Source organism: Pyxicephalus adspersus, chromosome 2 (genome assembly GCF_032062135.1).
Source record: "Pyxicephalus adspersus chromosome 2, UCB_Pads_2.0, whole genome shotgun sequence".
NCBI lineage: Eukaryota > Metazoa > Chordata > Amphibia > Anura > Pyxicephalidae > Pyxicephalus > Pyxicephalus adspersus.
In genome coordinates, this window is record NC_092859.1 from 47,020,119 (window position 1) to 47,044,222 (window position 24,104).

Sequence of the window (24,104 nt, forward strand, 5' to 3'; positions counted from 1 at the left end):
CTCCTGACCCCTGCACTATGTACACTACAAACACCTGGACCCTGTACTCTGTACACTACACACTCCTGACCCCTGCACTCTGTACACTACACACTTCTGACCCCTACACTCTGTACACTACACACACCTGGACCCTGTACTCTGTACACTACACACACCTGACCCCTGCACTCTATACACTACACACTCCTGACCCCTGCATTCTGTACACTACACACTCCCGACCCCTAACCCCTGCACTCTGTACACTACACACTCCTGATCCCTGCACTCTGTACTCTACACACTCCTGATCCTTGAACTCTGTACACTACACACACCTGCACCCTGCACTTTGTATGCCACATACACCTAATTCCTGCACTCAGTACACTACACACTCCTGACCCCTGCACTCTGTACACTACATACACCTGATCCCTGCATTCTCTACACTACACACACCTGGGCCCTGCACATAGTATGCCACATACACCTTTTCCTTGCACTCTTGACACTACACACTCCTGACCTCTGCACTCTGTACACTACACACACCTGACCCCTGCTTTCTATACACTTCACTCACCTGACCCCGGCACTCTGTACACTACACACTCCTGATCCCTGCACTCTGTACACTACACACTCCCGACCCCTGCACTCTGTACACTACACACACCTGACCCCTGCTCTCTATACACTTCACTCACCTGACCCCGGCACTCTGTACACTACACACTCCTGATCCCTGCACTCTGTACACTACACACACCTGGACCCTGCACTTTGTATGCCACATACACCTAATTCCTGTATTCTGTACACCACACACTCCTGCCCCCTGCACTCTGTACACTACACACACCTGATCCCCGTATTCTGTACACTACACACACCTGGACCCTGTACTCTGTACACTACACACTCCTGACCCCTGCACTCTGTACACTACACAATCCCGACCCCTGCACTCTGTACACTACACACTCCTGATCCCTGCGCTCTGTACACTACACACACCTGGACCCTGTACTCTGTACATTACACACACCTGGACCTTGCACATAGTATGCCACATACACCTAATCCCTGAACTCTGTACACTACACACTCCTGACCCCTGCACTCTATACACACACCTGGACCCTGCACTCTGTACACTACACACTCCTGGTGCACTCTGTAGACTACACACACCTGACCCCTGCACTCTGTACACTACACACACCTGACCCCTGCACTCTTTACACTATACCACCTGGCCCCTGCACTCTGTACAGTACACACTCCTGACCTTCACACTCACACTTATGTTACACACCCCCGACCCCTGCACTCAGTTTGTTACATACTCCTGACTGTCCCGCTGTAGGACCACAACTCTTTTTTTGCCATTGAACATTCTTGGCCCACACAAAAAATGTGAACAATGTTGTGGTGAGCACACGTTCTAAATCACTACCTGGAACAGCTTGATAGAAATAGAGATAAAAACTTTTGATCTTTGTATTTGTCAAAGCAACACTGGATATGCTGAAACCCGAGCATGATAGTACAGGCAACCTCTGCATTTATGTATTGGAAAGTTTTCCTAAATCTAATGATATCAGTGTAATATTTTTATTTGTTGTACAGATTAGTTGTCAAGTCAAGCTTTAACTACTCTGACGTATATCACTACGAACATATTTTTTTATATTGTAATAGCGTGCCTACAATATAATTATTTTTTTTCCAGGTTGTGCATTGCCCATCTTTTTTGATGTAGAGGATTATAACAGAATGACTAATTACAGGTCATAAAAGTTTAAAACCCCTTTTGGTTTGAGCTAAAGTATGAGCTATATTTAGGAAGTCTACAGAATTTATAATGGCAACCTTTATATGCCGATACACGTCAGGCTGGAACTTGCTGGTTAGCCAGAGAACTAAAGTTTGTGCCACAGCTGCAAATGCTTGTCACAGTATTCAGGTGAGTACTTATGAATTATGAGTGCTTTGTAATAATGAATGTATCACTCTTTTCAATGTATTAGTCTTTCAGCTCCTGCAATGTGCTTGTCCTAGCAGATAGAGCCCTTATTAAAAGTGAAAATTGAAAAAACTATTTTTTTTTGTACACATAAAATAAAATATGTTCTTTGTACGTGAATTTGTGGAATAAAATTTTTGATAGTTGCATTTTTTTCATGTCTTGTGATATTTACATGACTGTTAAATACACTAAATTACATTATACACTCAAATACATACAAATACTTAAAGCATTAATTTTAGGATGTAGCATTGATATACAGTCTGGATGATTAAACCTTACATGACTAGCCACATCATGCGGCAGAGGTCAGGAAGTGTCAAATGCTGGAAAATTTTGATACAACTGTAGTGGAAAGTTAGGTAGAACACATAGGCTGTGTTTGCTGGGAGTAAAACTTTTAAATGACCCTTTGATATCTTTAAGAGAATCAGCTCCCATGGCCCTTTTTCCAGTTTTTGCTTTATCCCAGGGTCGTCAGCATTTAAAACTTTTTAAATGTGTTTGATGCATGAGTTCCCCAAAGTGTTCCTAAGAATAATTTTGTTCCCCCAACCCGAAACCACTGTACATAAAAAAGTTTACAAAGCAAAGTTTGATCTCAAGTAAGTGTTCATTGTTAAGTTTGATAGATGTCTTCTGTAGTCTTACGTTTTCCTATAATTTATTTTAATTAAAATAATTTCTTTCATATTTAGGTCACCAGAAAGGTGTTTGCACATCAAGATGCAACTGCACAGTCATTTTATGGAGAAAAAAAGCAAAACCTAGTACTCAAGGTTCCAAAAGTAAGTGTTTTATTTGTAGCATTTTTCTACCATTAAACATTGTGAGTAAAATTATATATAGCATAGAGTTATTTTTCCCTGTTTGTCTTTTTTTAGGGAACACATGATTATTTTTGTCTTTCAGGGAACACATGATGTTCACCCAAAACAAATGGCTATTCGTGAGAAGGTATTCAACACTGTGGTGAAATGTTTTAAACGTCATGGAGCAGAAAGTATTGATACACCAGTATTTGAGCTGAAGGTTAGTTATGTGTGAGAATGTTCCTTTTAACAATGTCCTGGTGTTCAAGTACTCTGCTTAAGCAACACTTGTATATGTTTCCACATAGAAGGATTTAGATATCATATATGCTTGTTATTTGGCTTCCATGATGTCATCTTCTTGCTGACCAGATCCTGGGAAATGGTAAGCATTGCAAATCTTGCAGGAAGACACATTAGCACATTAATGGGAAGATCTTCTTGGTGAGATTTAAAGTACCCTAATTTCCCAGATCTTGATGGAAGTAGGATATAACCACACTCACCTAAACACTGTTGGTGCAATACAGGGGAAACACAAGTACACTATTTAAACTTCTCCCTCTTCAGTTTTGTTTTATCCTTGTTGGCTGCATTTTAGCAAAGGAAACTTTAAAAATAATTTTATCTTCAAGATTTCCTTTAACAGCAAGTTGCACTAATAAATAGTTGAACCTGTGACTATATGTTAACTATTTTACTTGGTGTGAATTTGTCTTCACCACTTTTATCATCAACACTTCCCTAACAGACATCAGAAAGAGGTCCATGACTTTTACAATTTTCCTAAGCAATGGAGCAATGCAGCTTGGTCATGGATCCCAGTTTGCCTATTGGCCAGCAAAAGAGTAATATCACACTGGTCAATTTAAACTTTTTGTTTTTGTTTTTTTTTTTCGAGCTATTATATATCAATACAGTGTTAATTCATGAGGCACATCATTTACAGTCATCTTTTCAAGCTGCCATGTTTTTACAGAGGCTTAGAAATGCCTTTTGCCCCCTCTAACCTGCCTATGGATGGATATTGCTCATAGTAAATTTTAGCTTTAGACTAACAGCTCAGTAAAGGCAGTGATTATCTGTCATTTTTGTAGGGTAATAGCAAGCTCGGACAATCAAAGTCACTCAATATCACACAAGCACATTTTTAAGTTGATATAAAATATCACTGAAAAGTGTGCATTTTTGTTTTTGCTAAATGTATGTCGAAACCAAAGGTAGAGATGAGTAAATGGCTACATGGTATGTTTATTGCAGGCTTTTGTCATACGTTGTTAATCTTTTTTTTTTTTTTTAAGTTGTTTAAAAATATAAAGTAGATGCAAATCCTAACTGATTGAAATATTTTCTAAAGTGTATATCATAATACAATTGCCTCTTTTGTAACTTTTTCATGGTTTACATGCTGCTGATCTCCTATAGACGCCTTTCAGACACTTCTATCTACAATCCAATGATGGCTGCATGACATTTCTGATAGTTTCCTGATAGTGACAGGAGTGGACTATGACCTTGTATGTTAAAAATGAAAACACTTGTAGTCTCCCTTACAAGCCCTGGTGACCATGAATTGACATGATTAAAGCTACGTACACACGTCCAATGGTTCTCGCCTGATAATCGGCTCAAGACGAGAATCTGGCGTGTGTACAGCGACCATCCTGGCGGATCCACGGACGATGGATGACGAACGATCCTAATGCAAGGTAAGGGGGAGAGTGTGCAGTGGGGTGCTGCTCCGTGGTTCTCCCCCTCCCCTCTGCATAGAGCAGAACCGTGCTGTATGTACAGAACTCGCTAATCCATCGTGCAGTCCTTAGTCATTGGAAAGCATCGTGAAAGATCCTTTCCAACTACTATAACTGCACGTGTGTATGCGGCTTAAGAGACAGCAACAATCCCCCTGTAGCAGGACATGCTTAAAAAAGGACCTTAATGGCAAGATCATCAGGTTTTGTTTTATGTTGTACAAATAATAAACTTGCCTTTTGAAATTACAAAGACATTAAAGTGTTTACATATGCACGTGAACCTCTGTTCGCTGTGTAAACTCCACTTTATAAAAAAACAGATCTTTTTTTGTCAGTTTTTTTAATTTTTTTTTTAATTTAGGGATAATATGACTGTTTTTTAATTGATGAAAAGCTTGGTGTTGAGTTATTTGTGATGTAATGAAGGTGGAGGAGTTACATCTTAGAACACTTTTTATAAAGTGTTGCCTGCATAGACAAGGTGACAGTGTATATCCTATATCCTTTTACTCTCCCTAATTTTTCTCCCACCACTTCAATCCTCTGCTGAGAGGAACAATCGAAATCTGGTACTTCCAAGTATAGGGGACATGTGACTTGGCCACCCTCCCGTCTACATGACCGTGCTGGTGATTGTCAGCTCAGGCACCTCAATGTGCAATTTGGCACTATTAGCAAATACATCAGCAAAATACTAAGATGAGAGAAACAGAACAATGTCAGTACTGGCTGTCATGTGGCTAAAAAATATTAACATTTGACTCCAACATCTATAGTATAAACATCAGCTTATCTTTATGGTTTCAAAACTTTTTTCTTTCATGCTACATTTGGAATGCACTTATTGTAAAAGTTAATTTTCAGTCTTTTATAGCAGTTAGTAATAAAATGAGCACATGTGGAAATAAGATTTCATTTTCTTAGGTGCTTTCATTGTTTTGTAAGTGCCTTTCACAATAAATTGGTATTCCTCCTGTTTATCCCTGCCTATGAATATTTCATATTAGCCGTGCCCAAGCACCTGGTGTGAAAATGTGAATGAACCAGCATTGATTAATTCACTTGTTATTCATTATAGATAACAGGCTTCTTATTCTATATTAACAGGCATCTTCACTTTTTTACACCGTCACTAAAAGTAATTTGAAAACAAGGGCACACTTAACTGCGTTAGACAGAAGAACTGACTGTGTTACACATAGCATTTAATTACATGTATTACTATCAGTGATTGTCCAAAAAGAATACTAAAAATTGGACAAATGAAAGAAAGAATACCTTAATAATAATGTAATAATGTAAATATTACTGTAAAATAATTCTTTTAGTGTATGTAAACACAGATATTAAAGTTGTAATAAATAGCTTCCCGGGCAGCACAGTGGTGGCTCAGAGGTAGAACTCTTGCCTTTGCAGTGCTAGGTCCCTGGTTCGAATCCTGGCCGGGACACTATCTGCATGGAGTTTGCAGGTTCTCCCCATGTCTGTGTGGGTTTCCTCCGGGTACTCCGGTTTCCTCCCACATCCCAAAAAAACATGCAGTGAGGTTAATTGGCTTCTCCCCAAAATTGACCTTAGACTGTATAAATAACATATGACTATGGTAGGGACATTAGATTGTGAGCTCCTTTGAGGGACAGTTAGTGACACGACTATGGACTTTGTACACCACTGCGTAATATGATGGCACTATATAAATACTGTGTAATAATAATAATGTGTTTCCTAAATTGGTGTTTGTAAATTTGTAATAAATGTTTATTTATCCTGCCAGTATTTGCTCTTCACATCTTATCTTATATCAAATTACTAGGCTTTTTGCTGTGTATGGTACAGTTCTATTTCAATGTCACATTCAGGAAGGCGTTTTGTCAACCTTGCAGTTAATCGCTCTGGGATGCTTTTTTTTAATCATTATAAATCTGGAATTATAAATTGACAGGCATTTGTGAGTGTTTTATCAAGACAATGGAAGCAGTTTAAGCTCCCGGAGATGGGAAAGCACCCCAAAAACTGCACCACCACTAAGATATCAGTACAAAAAGGGATTTCATTTCATCGATAACCAGGGCTTTGGGGTAGTTAAAAACTGGTGTGAAAAGACTGCAACTTTCAAAATACAATGATGAATCCTAAGCCTTTGATTGGGGGTGCTTCTTTGACAAAAACACATTTAAAGCCTTGCTTGTATCACACCTTGTTAAATATGTAGAGCTTTTTTTGTGTGTATCAAATGCAACAGCCTCTTTTTTCCCCTTCAAATACGGCACGCATGTTGTGAAAGCAGAGACTTTCATTATAATGATCTCATACATCACACATGCCAGATCTGCAACTCAGCAGAATTTTAGGTCCCAGGAAGCCTATGGCTATATGTTTCTTCTTATTTGTATTAACATTCTATTTCAGCCAATGCCCTTTTGATATATTTCTTTTCTGACTGGCATATGTGGCAATATGTTTTTAAATTGTCCTCTGCTTTAGGGCTGTCAGGAGTCTAATTTTTTTGGGCACATTTAGAAAAAATGTGATATAGTGATGGCATCCACCTCATTATAAATCTGTATTAGAGTTTGATTTATTACTTATCAAGCTATCACATTAGGGTTTGTTGTGATCAGGCAGTGCCCTTGGACTGCTGTATGGGTAATTATGTGTGTAATTCACTGTACACGGTCTCAGGAGGATGTGTCTGGGGCTTTCAGTTCTTCTGCATTATTCAAACATCCATTTTTCTCACTATGTACTCCTAGCTGACTTGTTGGCATATGCCAGATATTTATGTCTGTCATTTTAATACTGGCCTAGTAACCTTCTGGAAGTGATTATATAAAAAAGTTATGCTTAATTGCATTGTAAACAGATTTATTTTTTGTTCTCCTACTAGCATTTTGCTTTTGTGCTGTTATAGTTTATTACCTGCAGCAACCCCTCTTGGTGTGCTGAAAGCTTCTTTTACACCATTTCCCAATCCTTCTTCCTTTACATAATTTTAAAATCATAAGAAACTCTGGCCAATGCCTAGAGCTTTTTTTATATTAACATAATCTGCAAATTGTAGATAACCTGTAACGGTAAATAAACAATTACACAAACAAGTCTATTTAAAACCACTTGCTCTATAAGACAACATTTATTTTCAGTGAGGTGTCCTTACTACATTAGTAGTGCCACTTATACTGATGGTCCTTTTTGTGATGGTGGTCAGTGGACATGTGGCCCCTTTACATTTGTGGTTAGTGGAGAAGTATCCTCTTTATATTGGTGATTTTTGAAGATATAACCCCTAAAGTGGGGAGTCAGTGAAATCCTCCCTTACTTTGGTAGTCAGTTGAGTGCTCCCTCACAATGGTGCTTATTTGGGGTTAAGCACCCTTTCATTGATGGTCAGAGAAAGTTGTCATTGGAAGAAGGACCTGTATTTTCAGAGTTGGTGAAGTTTCCTGTATGTACTTTGTAGCTAGTAGTCCCATTCCCTGCCAGTTAAGCCGCATACACACGTGCAATTCTTGTCGTTGGAAAGGATCTTTCACGATCCTTTCCAACGATAAGAACCGCAAGATGCATGAACGGGTGCTGAACATACAGCACCGTTCTGCTCTATGGAGAGGGGAGGGGGAGAGCAATGGAGCGGCACCCTGCTGCGCTCTCCCCCTTCCCTTGCATTAGGATCGCTCATCGTTCATCATTCGTAGATCCGCCAGGACAGATCTACGGACGATGAACGATGTGGGCTGTACACACGCCAAATTTGACGTGTGTACGTAGCTTTATTCTGATGAAAGATGAAGCAGATAAATTTATTTACTGAACCCTTATGCTAAAATGATGCTCTGTAACATGGTAAGAAGAGGGGTATATATTTTTTTCCTGTTCTACACATCTTACTGTAACTTTTAAGGTTTATCTTTTCAATTTATTTGTACAGTGTAATGTGTGGGAGGTAATAAGGAGTTAAGAAACTCCTTTTTGCAGCCATACTCCTGAGCAATATACCCACTGGTTCTGCAGTAGTCATTTGTAATTTCATGTATTTCTCAATACTTTGAATAGTAAAGCAGCTGTTCTGCAGGTGCTTAGTACTTGAGCATTTATACAGTTGTGTAAACCTGCTTACCATCAGGATACATCGTAATGGGGTCCATTGCAGCAGCTTTCAAACATTTTTTACCGAGACTTCATAAATTTACCATAGATAATGGATGTAAGCAAAAATAAAAAATCTAAAAGTGGCTTTTAACTTAACTTCAGGTATGCTGGGAATAAAAAGCAAATCCTCTTGTGAAAGATATATATTGCAAGCAATTTAGAAACTGTTATTTCATTGTCTTTCTGTAGAAGAAGAATGATAAAAATTTTACTTTACATGTCCTTTTTCAAACATTTCACCAATTTTTTTTTTTAGGAATAGAAAATCATCTGCATCAAGGGCTAGAAAAAGCTGAGGGTTTAGGTTTGCAGCATACTCCCCTTCCAGATGCCACTTGCCCCTACAATTGCTTATAGTTCTGAAATATGTAAACACTACACTACATGTCTTCCTAGCATATTGGCTAACTATTTCAAGTCATTTTTCACATTTTTATTATAGCTTTGAATTTCAATTTAATAATAAAAATTTATAACACAATTATGTAACTGGGAAATGTACTAGCTAAATCCTACCAATCAGTAGGTTAGGATTAAGAGAGATTTTTTTGTGACATTCGTTCTTTAAGGGACACATCTCTGAAGCTATTTTTCAATTGTCACCTGATGGAAATATGGATGAAATAAAGGAGAAGCTTGCATTTTGATGTTTTGCTGTTGTGTGAATTTAAATCATTTGATCTTTGCTCACTTCAGGTAACTAGATGTTCTCAGCATACATATGTACAAGAATAAAAGTACTTGCACCTCTGAAGATGTATACTGACACCTTTTCAACTTATAGACAGGAAATTTAAACTGGCAGTAAATACATTATTATTATTATTCTGTTGTTATAAAAATGTTAACAGGTTCAAAAAAAGAGAGAAGTAAAATCATAAACTGTGAGATGGCAGGATTTCTGTGGAACCTCAGGATTCCTCCAGAGGTATTCGGGGTTCCCTGAGCCATAAGCAATTTCCTGAGCCTCTCAGGTCAGTTTAGCTGATACCAATGATCTTTTTGACTATCTGTAAGGGTGACATTCTTCCCACTGGCCAACAATTCAAGAGGCATTCTTCCCACTGACCACCACACTAATGTACTCTAATTTGTGAATATAGAAATTATAGCATAAGTTCCCTGAAGACCTGACCTGAAGTTATTTCACGGGTTCCCTTATGTTTGACAGTTGGTAAAAGTGAAACAAAAAGGTATGGAATGAGTATACCACAATGTCACAATTACCAAGATCCGCATTTGAAATGAATATTGTTTGAATAAACTGTGAGTAAAGTCCCTCTGTAGTAAACTCAGTTTTCTACAAGAATTCAGATCTGCAAATACAGGGTTGTCAGTCCATTCTTTCCATAACTGAACAAAGAATAATAGAGCAATGGGGGGAAGTAACAATCAGAAAATGAAATACTAAACATACAACAGTGCGCTTTGACATTTCAGTATGGAGACAAGTAGAAGGAGAGGAAAGATTAAAGTGTAATTTATGAAGGTTGTTGCCCTATTAGGAAAAATCATACTCTTTGTTTCTTATAATGAATATCCACATCTGTGGATGTTTTTTAAGAACAGCAATCAAGTGGATTTCAGCATGGGTCCAGGTGGATTTTGGCACATCTTTTAAAGCCATGATTGCTGTTTCATCCAGATGTCAAGTTTAATATATTGATTGGTTATTTTGTTATATTCAAGGAAAATCTTCATAAATATACATTGTTCCTTGTATAAACATCACATTTTAAAAATGTAGATATATTTAAATTTGCTTGAAAAGTAGGATATGTTACACAATATAAACTATTAAAAGTGTCCATATTCATCAGGCCTGATTTGTTAAAGTTTCCAAGGCTGTAGAAGATAAACTTCCATCAGTGAACCTAGGTAATCCACCAAACCTGGAATGGATTTTGTAAAAGTAATTTGCTATTTGTTAGCAAATGTTTTGAATCGTGGACCAGATCCATTCCAGGTTTGTTGGATCACCCAGGTTCACTGATGAAAGCATATTTTTTATTTATAAAGAGTTTCATATGTGGGCTGTTTTGCAGCCTTTTTAGATTGACCTCCCAGTATCTACATCTCTTTTTGTGTAATGTAATACTTCATGTAGACTGCAGTGGGAACAGAGGTGTACCTAATTAGGGAGATAAGATGTGTGGAGTTTGTATGTTTTTTATTTTTTGCTGAAAAGCAGAATTTGGTGTTCTCAGCAACAGAAAAATGTTTCTTTAATATTCCTTATTTTTAAATCAGACCTAGAGTCTCCTTAATATTTCAGGCTTTATTGCAGTTTACCTTTGCTATTTTCTTATTAGCAATAATTTATCTCTTCTTCCTTGTGTTGTGCCTCTTCTAGCATACCACCGTTTTTTAATCAAAACAGCTGTCAGTTAAGGAGATGTATGTGTGTATTGGTACATAAAATACCACTACTAAAGTCAATAGTTTTCTCATTATTCATTCTATTTTGTATCACTTTGAAGGGCTTGTCATAACTTGAAGGGCAACTGATTAGATGTCATCGTGTGTCTGATATTGTTGTTATTTAAACTGCATGTTGATGCTGTTGCAGGAAATACTGACGGGGAAATATGGAGAAGATGCTAAACTTATCTATGACCTAAAAGACCAAGGAGGGGAGCAGCTGTCTCTGCGCTATGATCTTACTGTATCCTTTGTAAACGTAAAACTTTTCTTTTTTGTACTTCCACCAGAGAAGCCTTTCTCATCATTTAACTCCAATTCTACCTGCACCTGCTATAAAGTGTCCAAATCCTTTAAGGATGTTTAAGGATTATGAAATATCTTACTAGAAAAGGAGTGGAGCATACGTTCACCCTGTAAATTCTAATAAAACTATAAACCATAATATTTATTTTCAGAATAGCCACTCCTTCAAAAAATGTGTAATGTGAAATGGGCACAATATTATATATGGATGCCTTAGAGTAAACCAGGGTGGAGACCTCGATGCTCTGCATTCACTATAGCGTAAGTCTGATGCACTGCCTACTATAAAAAATAATAGGGCTTTTATTACACAGGCTAATTCGATTTTTAAGGAAGTCAGCCCAATATTGAAAGTGTGCAAAGAGGCACAGTAATTTCATCTTTCACGTATGTGTTAACAAGAAGCTTGCTGATAGAATTTGAAAGAAAGATCAGCACATCATTGGGCTACTTCTTATTTTACAATCTAGTCACAGGCTGGGCAAGTCATATGCAAGAAAAAAGTATTTTTTAAGCAATCTCTAAATTGAAAATAAAAAATGCAAAGAAAGCTGGTGAGCTTAGTGATCTCCTAGAAACATTTAGACATCTGCTGGGGGGAAAACTCTCAAGTACTCGTAGGTACCTATTTCTGTGATAGAGCAAAATAAAAACTTTCCAAAAATACAAAGGCATAAACAAAAACAAAAAAAAAACCTAAAAAAAAGGTTCTAACCTAGTCCAGGTCTAAAACAAAAACTAATGTTGAATTCTTCATTTAGAGTGGGGGCAATACAGCATAGATATATTACAAAAGGTGGTAATTTGAGGTATAGTATTTTTTCTTTTTATTACTGAATTTAGGAATGAGCACATATTGTCTAATTACAGGAGGCATATGTATGTTTACTTGTATCTTGGTGAGTTTTCTTTATTTCTTCCAGGTCTGTTCAGTATTTTTGTGTGAGAGGATTTTCCTTTTAAAAGACCAGTCCCTGATTTGCATACAGGCTTTGTTCTGCATAGTGCTGACCTGACATCATTTTTTCAAAGTTAGGCCTCAGTTTGCAAAGTATTTGGTGCACACAGTTTGGTCATTGAAGATATTATTTAGATAAAATATTTTGGGCCTGATTTATTACAGCTCCCCAAGACTGGAGAAGTTAGGCTATAATGGGGGAACCTGGGTGATCCAGCAAACCTGAAATAGATCAAGTCCAGGACTAAAATATTTGACAACTACTAACAAAAGATTTTTATGAAATCTGTTCCAGGTTTTCTGGATCATCGAGGTTCTCGTATGATGGTCTATCTTCTCCAGTCCTGGAGAACATGAATAAATCAGGTCTTTTGTGTCAGGAGTTCAGCTTTTTATTTTCCCTCTTCTCCTTTTAAAGATGTATGGGCTTAGTATGCTCTCTGTGTTGCATGTCTGTGTTTTACAGGTGATCTTTAATCTGTAAAACAGCTCTGTTTAGCATTAGGCACACTTAAAAAGGCCAATAAAAGGTATGTGTTTCTGCAGTGTTTAGAATGTGCTACAAAACCACCTTCTACAGTATGTATGTTATCCAGTGCAGTGGTGGATCATGGTCCACCAGCAATTTCTAGCCATAAAGAAAAAAACTACAAATCAAAACAGAATTTACCAGAGAGATTATGTAGCTTCTACAAAGTTACTGATATGACATATCACACAATCAATTATATGGCTGTTAGCTGATGTACCAAAGTATAATCGCACAAAGATTTACAGCTCAACAACACAAGATTTACTGACATGCACTTTAATAAGAAAAAAATCAGTATGCCTGAAAAAGAACTATCTGTGTTATCAACAGTAACCAGTCATTTTGAAACTTTTACTAGTTGCTTTTTTATAGGAGAGCAGTTCTTCAAGCCATTTGCATGCCTTTTTCCTGCTATGAGTTATAGATATGTCTATAGGCTTGTACATACAAACACATATTGCTGTAAATCAGTTTAGTACATTGGTTATATTTAATTATAAATAATGATTTTTGATTACAAAAGGATCATGTTAATGACTTAATTTTCATGTCTTGTAAAATACTTATTTTAGAATCATGAAGGAAAAGGTGTTGGTAAAGCCAGATGTTTTCCCCTTCCTTTGGATAGAGTGGAAAATTATTAGAACTACTGTCATGTTTTCCCTGCTATCTTTTAGTTCTGTTAGATTTACCTTCAATTCCTGTTCTGCTGACAATGGTTTTACCAGACAAGAAGTGAGGGGAAATAAGCAACAGGGACTCAGACGGAGATAAAAATGTGATAGGAATTTTAGCCTTCCTCTTCTACCCTACTAAAGCGGTTTTAATTCCATCTGTGTCACTGTTGCACATTATTTTCTACATATCTGTCTAGTGAAATGTCAGCAGAATAGGCAGCAGGGATAAATCTCAAACTGAGTTACAGATCACAGTTAATGCCTGTTAAGGTTCATAACTTTTTATTATTATTATTATTATTATTATTATTATTAAAAACTAAAGCTACATTCACACTTCATGTGGTTGTTGCCTGAGATGATTGATCATGCTTATCTCAGGCAAAAATGTATCATGTGCACAACGGTCCCCCGATGTCTAATATCAATCCCCCTTGGCAAGTTGATGAACAGATCAAGAACATCTGGTATTCTTTCCAGTAAAGCACAGTGGGGGTTCTCCCCCTTACTCTCTCCATAAAATTAATAAAAGAAGAACTAAAGCCACAAATACAAACCTCTTCTACAGAGATACGACAACCACCATCTCTCCCACTATAAACAACCACTAGATCTACTTCTGAGTATATTTGGCTTTCTTAGTCAGGCATGCTGCAACTCATGAACAGGCTCGCAAAAGTTAACTCATCTTAGCACTGAGGCTTTTTTAAAAAGCTTTGAAAGTTTTCTGTTTTTACAGAGAATTTCTTTTTTTGTATTTAATAGTCTGTCTGCTCAACTTTAACTGGGCATGCTTACTTAATGAACAAAAACATATTTCTTGATTTCTTGACTGATATAGAAGAGTCGCCTTTGGCTGGGATGTCAGGTGACCTGATGACCTGACATCCCAGCCAAAGATGTCTCCTCTATGTCAGTTCAAAGTACAGGGTTGTCTAAAAGCCATCAAAGAAAAACCCCAGCACTTACAATACAATATTAGGAATAGCCTCCATCTCTGCCAGAATATCTCTGGTATTTCAAAACTCCCCTCCATAATATACAATGGTTCCTTGACATAGATCCACATTGACAAAGGCATTAAGTTCAGACTCTGAAAGTTTTATTGACTGTCACAATACCTGTCGGTTCCCCACTGAACAATCCTGCGGAGGTTCCCCACTGAACCTCCATAGCAGTAATCCCGAGTGTGGCTCAGGGGAATTTTCCATACCAAAAGTGGTAACCGAGAGCCACACTCCGGGTGGAATTGCCAGAGAATTTAATAACTTACCTGTTAAGTGTTGCCCGCAGCGTCCTCCAGTGAAGCCCGGCATCTTCTGCCCCCGGCGATGCCGGACGGGATTTGCATCCCTGGCATGTGAACGTTGGTGACGCGAGGCCAGGGGAAGCAGATGCTGGCCGGGCATCTGCTTGCACATGTGTGGCTTGAAGGTGGGACCAGGCGGGAAATTTAAAATACTAGGTATTTTTAAAAGTACCACTTTTACATTTAAAAATACTTCCTATTCATACCACCAGAGCTATTTAGCCTCAGCAATATTGGAGGCTCGTGCACCAGCTACTTTTCTACTCTGTGTTGTCTTTCTTTTCTTTTCCTGATCTGACCTGTGCCTGGACTCCGACTACCCCTGTTTGCCACCTGCCTGGACTCTGACTAACCCTATGTCTAACCCTGACATTGACCATCTTTATTGCTTAAGTGCATTGTAATGGTCAAAAGCCTAAATCCTTGTCCTGGTCTTGGATAGGCCATTCATTTAAACAAGCCGTTTTTTCACAAATTAAATTAAATGACAAAAATTCACTTTTTTTCAATTTTGTTATGTTGCAGCCTGATAAAATATTTTTTTTTCAGTAATCTTTACACAGTATCCCATAATGACAAAATGATAACAGAATTTTAGACAATTAGATGAAGTTTGCTAGGGAACTGACAATTCCTAAGAATGTCAATCTTATGTCGCCCAAATTGCCCAAGGTTTTTTCTGGAAAATTTAAATTCACTACATGATACAGCTGCCAAAGGACACAGTAGTAACAAGGAGGTTGGTGTGGGCAGTTAGTGCTGCCGGTGACACAGAGGATAACCTTTCCCAGAAATGTTGGTTTCCCAGTAGACTTTGTGGAATCATTCAAAGCATTAGAAAGGTGGTCAGAGGTGTTGGCAGCAGGAAAGGTAACTACAGTCTTATTTTCAGATTATATGATTATCATAGTATTTTTTATTATTGGTGACAAAGTCAAATGAATGCTAGTGACAGCCTGGAGCATGTATTTGATTTTTTAAATTTGGCCCTAGTTACTTTTATTGTTATTCCTTTATACTTTAATGACATCAACCACAGTGCTTTACACAGAAAAGCAGCATGACGTATCCTTAGCATAATTTAGGTAAAAGGCAGTGAAATCATTTTGCTGTCTGCACTGAACTTGTTGAAGGGTGACAGGACCTCTGCATATGTATGACTGTACCATTTGTTTGGCTAATTGATGTATAGTAAACTATGAACCATTAATTATTTAGTAAAGACGCTGCAACACTAAATGTAAACCGTTTTCTTAACTCAATATAAAAAGGTGCCTTTTACTCGCTATCTGGCTATGAATAAAATTAGCCGTATCAAACGCTACCAGATTGCCAAAGTGTACAGACGTGACAATCCTGCCCTGGGGCGCTACAGGGAGTTTTATCAGTGTGTAAGTAACAGTATATTATATTTCTAAAATGGATCAATTTTAAAAAGTGTATGCTTTCACTTCTATGCTGCTTAGCATTCAGATATTGTACAAACTACATAAACTCTAAGCCACTCTGTCACACTTTCAGATTTTCATCGAGATCTCTACATTAAAGGACAGCCCAGCACTGGGACTTGCTTATATATTTTTTTATTTAAGAACTGTTACATAAGCAAATTGCCGCTAACATGGGAAAAACTTGTCATTTAAATTTTTTTAAATTGCAAACCTTTTTTTGAATTGGGTTCACTGCAGTTACTTGTATTTAAAATATAATTTTTGCATTGACTGACCCTTACATGTATACTTGCACCTTATCCAGTAGACTAAGACAGCTCCTGTTCCTTATAGGTCATGGATACTGCACTTGGATTATTGCCTGACCTTTATGTTTCTATAGGTATTCCCCTTTGTATTTCAGCATGTTTTGTTGCATTCTCCATCAATATAAGATCATTTAAAATCTAGCAGGTATAGAAGAGTCCTCTCATACTAGCAACAACAGCTTTGCAGACTTTGGAAATCAATTTCTGTAAACTCACCAACAGTATTTCCAAAAGGCATAATAAGTTGTTTGCTGGTTTTGCAGCAGCATTTAACGAAATCATTAAAATTGAGGTTTTGCATGGACTAATTGACCTTTTTTGGATCTACCAAATCCTACCACCAAAAAACCACACCCTCTTTTTTTTAAGGCCCATACAGATGGAACATCAAGATTGGAATGGTATAGAACATGTTATAACTTAAAATAGACCTGTCACAAACTTGGGTCATTCAAAATGACCATATAATATACAATATTTTAATTCCTTTCATTGCTAACCGTATAGTAAATCTACCTTACTTAAACTTACAACAATATTTTTACAAACCGTATAAAGTCTCATCCTAACAGCTTGAGGATGAGTCTGAAAGTATGTTTTTAAGGCATAATCAATAATTTGTTTTAAAAAGATACATACAAAATTGTTTACATGACCTCTTATGTGATACATCAATATAATAAAAAGTCATGCTCCATCTGTGTTATACTATACTATAATATAATATATATATTAGTATATGTTGTTTTTTCTAGACTTTAGGATCCAACACATTTCACAGATAATGCTTAATCAGGGTAATACTAGGAATCATAGAGCATGTATTGATTGTGATGATCATGGATCTAAATATTATTGCTAATGTCAGACTGCATCATATAGACCTTTTTTTGCCCATAATTGCACTTTAAGTGACAACATGTAAGAAAGTTCATTGGATGTTAATATAGAAATGTCTGCATATATACTCAAATGTATTTTTTTAATAGAGATTTAACATTGCTCAGCCTAATGGGCTACCTTAGCAGGCCACAGAACCATCAATTATATTAAAAGACCAATAAAGAGGATTACGAGGTACTGTGCTGTAGGTTAGGGTCAATTTTTACAGGAAAAGTGGATATGTGTATATAATTTCAAGCCTGTGTCTGTTGATCCACTATTGAATTTGACATGCTGTATTTACTGAAGGATAGGTTTGAGGCTTAACATAGGAATTCTAGTGATTATCTAAGCTTAAAACTGAGTAATTGAAAATTCTGGAAAAGTGTAAATATCCTTACATATTTACTTTTGTTACTGGAAAACATTCTTCAGCTTTTATAAATAATATCACTTACAACATGCTGGCATTATGAAAACAATGTTTGTCATTGCTCTTTAAAATGTATGAGTTTTTAAATGTGACCCCATCTATCTTGCATGGCTTGGCCTGTCTCTATTGATCCCACTATGCATATTCATGGCAGGACTTTGACATTGCTGGACACTACGACCCCATGATCCCTGACGCCGAATGTCTGAAGATTATGTATGAGATCCTCAGTGAGCTGGAACTGGGAGACTTTCTCATTAAGGTAAGTGCTGATCTGAAACAAATAAAACTCACACTTAATGGAATGAACTAAAACCATATGTTTCTTTGGATGGTAGGCTGTAGTAGATTTTGCACTTTCTGCTTTTTTTTGTGGAATGTGTAATTAGTGTTAAATAGAACTTCTTCAGAGTGCTCTGACACAGCATTTAGTTTGTAAAATCTCATTTTATTGCATTGCTCTCTGGAAATACCCCCGCATCTACAGGTGATATGATGCATTTTTATTGTCTAGAAGTTTTGTCAAAATGATTTAATGGTTACTTTCTATAATTTACATTCTGCTACAAATTTCAGACTTTTTACAGTAAATTATACTTTGTATAGTTAAATGTAAATGTTTTTCTATACACATTTTTTTTAGTAGAGAGTAGTGTGAGAGTTACTGGCTTTTCAATGTCCAATTACCAGGATGCAGATGGGGAGGTGACACCACCAAATTCTCCATCTCTTGGAAAGTGGTGGCTATGGAGTCTGGGAGAACTGTCTGAATCACAGAAATGGTAGGACTGATTTACAGTCATTAACAGTTTTACCTTTAATGAATTATACAGTTAAAATTTTATAGTAGGAGATGATATAAAAACTGACATTGTTTCACAAGATCACTTGAAAAGTGAATAACACAAATTATTATATAAATATGTATATAATAAGTAATACGCGTAGGTCACATATTTTCTCCCATTTGCCTGCTGGTTAGACCTAAAATTGTTATGATTGTGTGCCAATAGCAGGTTTACACCATATCACCTCATGGCGTGGAAGAGAATACTTTGCCGGCTTCTTTTGAGCCACAATGTCTCACCCCACAGAATGGCTTTTTTTTCTTTCAAGCTCATTGTAATTCTGCTTGCCTTTGTCCTATAACAACCAAACCTTGTTCTGTAAACCACAAACTTTGTTTGTCTGGGGCATGTAATTGATTAGTTGCTTAGAAAACTTCATTTTGTCTTTGACCAGACATCTATTGGCACTGTGCCTCTAATTCCTTCCAGTAAGAGCAATGACAAAAGGGGCTTTGCGACCTTACAGGTTTTTTCTTTTTTTATGGACACATTATTAGTGGATTAAAATAATGAATTTAAAATAAGAAAACTCACCAAAATTTACTCTGACAGCAAGAGCTAAACTTATTAAATTACCAAATCAAATGTTAAATCAAAGGGACTACAGACAAATGAGATAACTCGCTCTCTGAAATGAAGGATGGCACAAATTCATCATACAAAAAGCAGGTCATGAGTGTTTGTGCATAACAAATCCAACCATCTCTACAACCCACACCAAATAAACATGCTGTGGGTCACCCAAACATTTTTGGAAGGACATATACCATAAAATCAGGTGTCTTTCCTGTGGTATTTTTTCTCTGGATTGTGAAGGAAATTACTGCTTGTATCATTGTAACTACTGATAACGTGGATGACTGAAAACCTAGTGACCTCTTAGTAGTACATCTTGGTTGTGTACAGCAATCACATCACCCTGCACTTGTTGGTGTATTGTTATTTGGCGGCTGCACTACCATATGAGAGATTTATTTTAAAGAGAAAATTTAAGAATGATATATTGAAAACTACCAACCCTTTAATGTGATGGCTGCCTTTATTTTTTTTTCTTTTTAGCGGCTCAAAATGATCCACTTCTTGTCCAGGTGTGGCTTTGCTCAGTCATCCCATGTCTACCTGTGTTCATGTTCATTATGTCAGGGATAGGAAGAAGAGGAGAAAGATAACAATAACAATAGGACATTACATTTTGGGCAAGATTATCTGCTATTTTATGTATATGCTGAAAATATTCTTAGCCTGAAAAAAGCAGCCACCACAAAACACTCACTTAAGTTGATTAATGATCTCTGATGATGATTAATGATCTCATAACAAAAAAGAATATTTGAATGTTATATTTACTTATATTTTATATTACAAAAAAAACCTTGCATACAGAATTTAGCTTTTGGAGTCAAGATTGTAAGTGCAGTTGTTGGATCCTTAAAAGGAATATAAAACATATGCCTGGCAGCACAACCTAATGACACATTTTGTTGTTGTTAATGTTCACAATGTAATCATGTTTGCAAACAAGACGTGAACTATGAAAACTCTACTCAAAAAAAGGCATGCAGAGGTCATCAGTATTACCTGTGGTCCCCTTACAGTTAATCCTAATGGACTAACTGTCCCTTTGGCACACAATAATGTCCCTAACATAGGCATACATCAGAAGCATGGTCTAGGGCCAATTTAAAAAGGCTATTTAACCTAACTCCATGTTATTGGGGTGGTGAAGGAAACCAGTGAACACAGAGGAAACCCATTCAAACATGGTGAGAACATGCAAACTACATGAAGATTGTGCCCTGCCTTGTTATGCATTATTTCTTTATGTAGGGATGTCCATCTTTGCAGCCACAGGGTTTTTTTCCCCTAAGTGGGAGCTGCTGACCTGATGGCTAACTAGAGCAGCGGACGCTAACCGGTGGTCCACAGCTCTGGCTGGTGCGCCCCCCAGTGGGATCCTTTTCTGACCCCCCTGGACGGCAGGATCCGCGGGCCATGTCCCCCGTATGAATCTCAGGCTCAGGGCGGTGGGCGGGTTGTCTCTGGACACAACCCGCTCATTCTCCCATTGCAGGCTCAGACCTGCAATGGTAGAGTGGGCAGGTTCTGGCATCATGACGTCACTCTGGGGGAAGTTTCTTCTCCTTTGAGTGACACACAGCCGTTAGCCATTAACCAGATTAGCCATTACAGACAGTAGCTCTTCTCATACTGCAAATATACATCAATAGGGCAGTGGGTGCAGAAGTACCTAGGCACCCTCAACTACCAAATGCTATTTTTCAGAAGAAGTGATTAACAATGTTTAGATGTTCCCCAAATTATGGCTAATCATCAGTTCTGTGTTCAGGTGCACCCTGAAATCTAATTTTATTTTTCACCATCAAAATGGGGTTTAAAATAAAGGAATATGTTTAACGGGAATCCTGATATTGCTGTAAATTGTTTAACATGCCCCTGTGATCTTTTGTATGTTGAAGAGGCCATGCAGGGGTGAAAGACTAAATTTTCTATTATACTATCAATCAGATAAAACTAAAACAGATCATGCTTTACCTAGTCATTTTGTAGAGAAATAGTGACATTTTGTCTCAGATTGGGTTTCAAGTGAATGAGGCAATTTCAATCTTACTTTACTTTTGCCTTTGTAAAGTTTTTGTTCTTTTAAGTGTTTTTTTTTTTCAATTCATTTTTATTCATTGCAGGAGTAGTTGTTCAATGATGATAATCATAGATATCTGTGGTCTGATAATGCTACCAGAAATGCTATTCTAAATACCATTTTTTTTGCCTTTGACAATTATGAGACTAGATCTTGTGATTGACATATTATTGACAACATGAAGTCCAAATTTTTTTTCAAACTTGCTATTTATTGGACTAGACTAGGACCAATCTAACAACAAGGGCAAACCAAATTATTCAAAACCTAGTAAAGATGTGATTGGTGAATTGTTGGATACTTGTAAGAAAGAATGAGATCAGTGCAATTTGTTATGGGCAAGCAGTACTATAAATTAGGTCCATCATGGTTGGTTTCCTAAGAGGATTGGGTTTGTATATGAATAGATCAAAAGGGGCAAAACACACGATCATGATCCATTGCAGTGCTCATTAGAAAAATGCTTGAATAAATGTAGATGGCTTTATGGGATAATTCAAGAAGTTTTGGCCAAGACTTTGATTATTTAGGTATTTTCCCTCCAATTAGCTTGGTGATCACCCTGAATGGCTGTATGCCTTTGATCGAACTACACTTATTATTTAAAGTGTTTCTCAGGGTGCCCTCTGGTTAATAAAGCATAGCCCAGAAAATGATATTTAGTAATCAAATTGGAGCCATTTTTACCTGCTAAAGTTGACATAGCTTTTATGTCCAAAAAAAAATCTGCTAACCTCATTAGGTTTGCACATCGATCACTGAATTATGTACTTCTTTGCACTATCATAAAAAAGCCTTCAGTTTGAAGACATCTTTGCAGTGCTTACATGAAGGCCCGTTTCATGTGTAAAAACTGCATTCATAACGATGTCCCAGCACACCAGTACACACATGTGTTTATCAGGCAACATAGTGAAAAGCTGCTTCCTGTAGAGATTGGCACATAGAAAACAACCAAAAATAATTAGTGAGAAGGTTAACTACCTATTATGTTTTCCAAGTTAGAAGGTTCCTCTATACTCCATTAACCATTATGTTTCACCAAAAATACAATATCCTCCTACTAAAAATATCCATAGCAATTAAAAAAGCCTCATACAAAAAATAGGTAGTTTTGCGTGATAGAAACTTACCAATAATATAAAAAAAATACAAATCTTTATTTATATACCTAACAATGAAAAAAACACCGTTACAATATCCAATACAGATTCTAAAATATTGGGCACCTAATATTTAGTATTTTTTGTATTTGTATTTTTTTATTTTATATGTAAGTTTCTATCATCTATCCCACAAAACTACCCATTTTTTATGGGAATTTCTTAATTGCTCCTTTGAAAGTCGTTGTAGGTGGTTTCAGGGTGGCATAATATCTTCCTTTTTTTCCATCATCCATCTTGATGAAGCATGCCAAAGAACAAAGAAGGTATAATAGAACACCATCCTGACTGCCATTAACACACACCCACTGGACCTGTACACTCCTGCAATTTTCTGTATTTCTTGATTTCAGTGCATATATATATATATAACATTTGTAGAGCTGCCTATAGCCACTTAATTTTGCCACCTGGAAAGAATGCAACAAAACTGATTAAAAAATACCTAGTGAACTCCCTACAGCAACTTTATGCAATGTGTTAACTTTATTAAACTCCTTTCTCCAGAACTTACCCCATAACACCAACCTTACCTCCAATATTAACTTCTAATCATGATACTAACCAGTTTACTAACACTATTTGTGTAGAAGCATACCCTACCTAATATTTTTTTAACAAAAATTTAATGTTGTGTCCACTAGGATGAGAAATGTTTAGCTGGTGCAATGTATTTTGAGTTGCTACTGTAAACTTTAGTGGTGTGGCACTGCATTATGCGCAAATATTTATCCGTCTGTTTAAATTTCCTGGTTTAGATCCAAGGATCTTTCCTATATACAAAAATTTTTCAGTGTTTCATTTTTATTTCCTCTAGAACCATTCCTGCATTCTGGGGTGTGTAAAAAAGGATATTATTCCAAACTCATTTTGGGGATTTCCCTTTTCTTCTGCTACATCAATGGGGCTTATTGAGTCTTTACAAATCTCTAGCAATCTTGCAGTTTTTTTATTCTATACATAGTTCATATAATGAGGTCTAGTCAATGGTTGGTCAACCCAAAATTTCGTGCAAGCATGAAAAGGCAAGCTGGTATACTTATGTATTGTACAGTATGGGCAAAGTTGTATTGCAGTAGTGCAATAATGCCACTGTTTTAATTCTTGAGTACAATGTGCTGGGTAACATGAAATTCTCTAAATCTGATTTCTGCTTTTTATTAGGTGAATGATCGAAGACTTCTATCTGGAATACTTACTGTTTGTGGCGTCCCAGAATCCAAGTTCAAAACCGTTTGCTCCTCCATTGACAAGATGGACAAGGTAAAATCAACATTTACATGTAAAAAGCTGAATGTGCTGTGTAGGGTCATAACAATGGTGTTTGCTTTTGAACTGCTGTAGCCAATTGACTTTTCCCTGGTTGTCACAAGGCTAGGATGGTTGAAGCAGCAGTATGATGGATCCATCAGTCATTTCTATCGG

At 36.9% G+C, this 24,104-nt stretch overlaps 1 protein-coding gene across 1 annotated transcript in view; it reads left to right on the forward strand.

The window, feature by feature from the left end:
• The window catches only part of LOC140323522 (histidine--tRNA ligase, cytoplasmic-like), a 49,304-nt gene that overhangs the window by 3,129 nt on the left and 22,071 nt on the right, over positions 1 to 24,104 (forward strand). The window contains exons 2-8 of the mRNA XM_072400683.1: positions 1,721 to 1,954; positions 2,716 to 2,805; positions 2,930 to 3,049; positions 11,302 to 11,397; positions 16,207 to 16,326; positions 18,164 to 18,271; positions 23,844 to 23,942. Coding sequence (XP_072256784.1) covers positions 1,853 to 1,954; positions 2,716 to 2,805; positions 2,930 to 3,049; positions 11,302 to 11,397; positions 16,207 to 16,326; positions 18,164 to 18,271; positions 23,844 to 23,942 — 735 coding nt within the window. The 5' untranslated portion in view covers positions 1,721 to 1,852. The remainder of the gene's footprint in view (positions 1 to 1,720; positions 1,955 to 2,715; positions 2,806 to 2,929; positions 3,050 to 11,301; positions 11,398 to 16,206; positions 16,327 to 18,163; positions 18,272 to 23,843; positions 23,943 to 24,104) is intronic.